This window comes from Sinocyclocheilus anshuiensis, unplaced genomic scaffold, assembly GCF_001515605.1.
Source record: "Sinocyclocheilus anshuiensis isolate Anshui unplaced genomic scaffold, SAMN03320099.WGS_v1.1 scaffold103, whole genome shotgun sequence".
NCBI classification, from domain to species: Eukaryota; Metazoa; Chordata; class Actinopteri; order Cypriniformes; family Cyprinidae; genus Sinocyclocheilus; species Sinocyclocheilus anshuiensis.
The window spans coordinates 1,378,056-1,383,099 of NW_015548201.1; the positions used below are offsets into that span (position 1 = coordinate 1,378,056).

At 37.0% G+C, this 5,044-nt stretch overlaps 1 protein-coding gene across 1 annotated transcript in view; it reads right to left on the minus strand.

Moving 5' to 3' along the window:
• The window catches only part of LOC107653341 (diacylglycerol kinase theta-like), a 40,038-nt gene that overhangs the window by 14,936 nt on the left and 20,058 nt on the right, over window positions 1-5,044 (minus strand). Inside the window, 4 exon segments of the mRNA XM_016440036.1 lie at window positions 1,163-1,377; window positions 1,522-1,622; window positions 1,703-1,777; window positions 3,314-3,470. Of these exon segments, the coding sequence (XP_016295522.1) occupies window positions 1,163-1,377; window positions 1,522-1,622; window positions 1,703-1,777; window positions 3,314-3,470 (548 nt within the window).

Consider the following 5,044-nt stretch of genomic DNA (forward strand, 5'->3'; position numbering starts at 1 on the left):
TTCTGTAAACAAACTCACACACTCATTTTCAGTGACGCACTGGTTGTAGTAACCTATATAGTCAATGGCTCAGTTTAGGTTCCCCCCACACAGTTTGTATAGTTGGTATGTTCCACGTGTTCCATCGATATACTGTAAGCGGAATGTACAATGCATTTGCTAGTAAATAAATAACCGCAGCACGAGAGTATCTTTATGTCAACACGCAGATTAACAGAAACACAACACTGCTGTGTGAAAGGAACTGAACCAGACAACGTTCTGTAACGTCATACAGTGAGAGTTCAGTAACTTGATTGGATGTAATCTGTGTGTCATCTGTGTTCCATAAATAGTGCTGCTTCAAAGTCTCAATTTTAAATCTGGGGATGGAAAAATAGAAATTGTCCTATTGATTAAATGTGATCATTAAACTTTATATGGCTGTGATTTAACTAATTAAACACGAGCACGTCACGTTTCAAAATAAAAACGCAGTTAGCAATCACCAAATAACCCACATTTATGCCAACATGCCATGTTGTTTTGATCTACTGATGATGAATAATTAATATTTTGTGTGATTTATGCGTTTAAATCATACCTGTAAACTCACATTTCAGCCAGGAAAGTTGTGATGGCATTTTCCTTTCATATTACCTCCGTATAATGCCCGTAATAACGTAGTGTTTACTTTATGTAACAGCTATATAATTCTGCTGTTCCACAAGCGCCACCTTGTGGCAAAGAGTGAATTTGCAGATTCACTTATATTCACATTTTACGCAGAACAGTGTTGTGAATGTTAACTGGCATATAAACAAGACAAAAAACGAAATTTGACAAATAAGTGTTAGGAAGCTTAAAAAAAAGAAAAAGAGGTTTTCTGGGGTCAGGGGGCCTACTGTAATGCTGTAGCCCAGGGGCCTTTGGTTATCTTAAGGCGCCCCTGCTGAATGAATCTGTTTTGTTTTTTTAATGAATCGGGTGAGTCAGTGATTAAATGACCCATTCATAAAGACTGAATGAATGAGTGAATGAATCAGCCATTTGAACGGATTGGTTAAATAAATGACTCAATGTATTTAATCTCTAATATTCCTTGTGAATCTATGTATTTATGAAAGCCGGACAACACAAAACAAAACAGCAAATATGCACTAAAAGCAGAAGTCGAGCTCACTTGAGCGAGCCGGGATAAATCTTCATCACTTCCACTTCTCTGGGTTTTGATCTGAGCAGCCAGGAGTCAGACGCGGTATCCTTAAAAATGGGCTTGTTGTCTGGTGTGCCGTTACGGTTGATGATGTCATCTGTAAACAGTCCCTGTTGGCTGTAACTCTGTAGCTCGTAATCCTGCGGTTCATCTGGGATGTAGAACACTCTGAGCGATGCTTCCTGTCAGTACAGGAAGTAAGACATCAGCATAACACTGACAAAAAAGTTTTATTCAGGCATGGTCTTTACAATAACAATTTTGAGTTGTACAATGTAAAAGTTTAATTCTGGTGAAACCTGATTAGGTAAAAAAAAACATCTCACCACTACTTCCTCATTCTTGATTATTCGAGGGATTGAAACCAAACGAAACTGATTCCGCTTAGCTGCATCGTCACCATCAAAAACTTTCAGCGTCTGTTTACCTGTAGGCCAGGAGAAAGGAGATTAATATGGGCGCAAAGGTGATTACTATTATCCATATGATTTTTGCCCAGGTTTGTACCTGTGTCAGGTGATCCCGTAGACTGAGTTTCCTTTGAAGTTACTGGACTCTGAGTATCGACATCATCCAGGTTATCTGGAGAAAACACTTCTCTATTATATTAGCATTCGCAGACATGTGAGCTTGTAACTTGATATTCAGAGGTGAACATGACACTCTTAACAATGAATTAAGGGACATTAAATGTGCAATTTCCCAACCATCTTATTTTCCAGGCTTACACATTTATTGGCAGAAAGCAGTAATTAAAGCAGAATATAATTATTGTGCTCACTGAGACTGAAGAAATGTTCCGAGTTCAATACAAGTTCAATACATCTGTGACAAGCTGTCAAGTACCACAGAAAACAATTGTGATACGTCTCCCAGTTCGTAAGAACAAGTAAAAATCAAGTGTTCAGTAATACTCTTACAATGGAAATCTATTGTGCACGGCTATGGGATATAAAACACAACTCACACCACAGACTTCCCAATTATGGCTGTATCATAAGACTAGATTGATAAACTATGCAAAGTTATTGCCAAAATAATCACTGTAACTTTCATGTATTATCTGTGCAAGAATACCATTTCATCTGTCTCAAAATCCATCTGTCTACAACATCAGTTCCGTCACTAAAGGAATGTTTTAGCCAGCTTTTTTATATATATATACTACATACACTACTATTCAAACCTTTAGAGTCAATAGGATTTTTTTTGAAAGATTGCTTTTGAAAGAAGTCTCTTAGGCTCACCAAGGCTGCATTTAATTGATCAAAAATACAGTAAAAAACATTAATATTGTGAAATACTATTTCAATTTAAAATAACACTTTTTAAATAATACTTTTTTGTTTTAATAAATTTTAAAATATAATTTATTCCTGTGATGAAAATGTTGTAATTTCAGATTCATTACTCCAGTCTTCAGTGCCACATGATCCTTCAGAAATCATTCCAATATGCTGAATTGCTGCTTAAGTTATATTTCTTATTATTATCAATGATGAACAGTTATGCTGCTTAATATTTTTGCTTTAGGAGCAGCATTTATTTGAAACAGAAATCTTTAACATTAACATTACAAATTATAAATATCTTTACTGTCACTTTTGATGAATGTAATGCATCATTGCTGAATAAATGTATTATGTTCTTTTTTATTCTCACAGACTCCAAATCTGTAATTATTTTTAAGTGCATTACTATAAACACAATTTTACTTTACAAAGGTGATGGATAAGTAAAAATGATTGTCTGTGCTAATGAACAGCATGCCACACATGCTGTCCACAGAACTTGTAAACCGGAACATTTTTCAGTTTAAGGTGTCCACTCAGATTTCGAGATGGTCCTCACTGCAGAACACAAGATCCAGGGGGTGTGGTTTGATCCAGATCCAACGCCTCCCATCTTACATATACCTAAACCTACCCGTCTCCACCCCCTGATCCCTAAACCCACCCATCGCCACCCCTAAACCTACCCATCTCCCAGAGCTCCACCCCTAAACCTACCAATCTCCACCCCCTAGATGTGGATCCAACCACGCCCCCTGGATCTTGTGTTCTGCAGTGAGGGGCTACTGCAGATTTCAGTGAGAATGTGAACCTGTCCAGGCATTACCCATCTCGCTGTGGTGGGAATTTTCCGAGATTCTGTAACAGTGCATTTTGCTGAAGTTCCGCGAGCAGATCCGCACGCAGCTGGGGTGAAGAATCATGTTCCGCAACCGTCCCATGCCGCACTCTGGGGGGATGATTATGTAACATGACGCATGTGCCTGCAAACATATAAACATAGATAAGTGGGAGATTACAAGCTACAGTACAGCTTTATGACAACTGCAGTTTAACGCCAACAGATGCTACATTTATATATCCAAAGCAATATATAGGAGGATTATCCCTGTAGTAAGTGTGCTACATTAACCAGAGGCTAGGTGATTTGCTAAAGAGCACGGACTGACCTTTGCAGGGTTTCAACCAACAATATTTCAGTTACCAAAATAGAGCTTTGGCCACTAGACCACACCAACTCGACTAAAATAAAAGTACAGCTACAGTGTGTCTGTGTAAGTCCTTGTGCCTTTGTTCTCAAATCCCTCTAAATCCTTGAGGTTTATGCTTTCAAAGTATTTGGGCTGCAAACGGCCATTTCAAATATGTACCCTGCAGTCTCTGTCCTCAAAAAACCTGCTCAGGCACTGGTGCTTACATCATCTACTAACCTACATGATGAAAAACCTGCTGGGGAGGGGATAAAATGCATGCTAGTGTTCAGACGGACATGGTCTGATAGCTGAAGTGCAGTAGAGTAGAGCTTTTTATCACCAGGAGCTAAATAAAACATAAAGCGGGAAAAGGTGGAGAGTGAGTCATTGGAACGCCCTGCTGCGATACTATTTACACAATGGCACTCTACCAAAACCTGCCTCACTGCCTACCTACATAGGCAGGTGACTTCTAATTAAGCATTCTTGGTGAAATGGAAACTCATACATGAGTGATTTGGAGCACAGTCATACATTTAATGACAAAAATGCAGAATGTAAAATGAACGTATTGACAATTGATTTGGAAAAAGGCATCACGAGGACAAACACAACACTACCATTGAAATTTTGGGGTCTGTAAGATTGACTGATTATTTATTTATTTTTGAAAGAAATTAAAACTTTATTCAGCAAGGACGCAATAAATTGATCTAAAGTGACAGTAAAGGCATTTATAATGTTACAAAAGATTCCCATTTTAAATAAATGCTGTTATTTTGAACTTTCTATTTACAAAAGAATCTTGAAATTAATGAAAATTGTACAACAGTTTCCACAAAAACAACTTTTCAACACTGATAATAATAAGAAATATTTCTTGACCAACAAATCAGCATATTAAAATTATTTCTGAAGGATCACGTGACACTGAAGACTGGCTGCTGAAAATTCAGCTTTCCATCACAGGATTAGATTACATTTTTAAATATATTAAAATAAAATAAAAAACAGTTAATGTAAATTGTAATAATATTTCCACAATATTACTCTATTTTTGCTATAAAAAAAATTATAATTAAAAAAAACTGCAGCCTTGGTGAGCATAAGAGACTTCTTTAAAAAAAAAAAAAAAAAAAACCTTACCAACCCCAAACTTTTGAATGGTAGCCTATAAGTACATACATGTTCAACAATTTTGGAATTTTCCCATTTCAGGCCATAGTAATGGTTTTGGAAGTTGATAAAGTTAATGTGGCACCTAACCATGTTAAAACCAAGAAACCAGGCCAGACAATAGAAAAAATATCCACTGCCAAAATGGCAAAAGAATAAAAACACAGCAAGGTACCCCCCCCCCATTT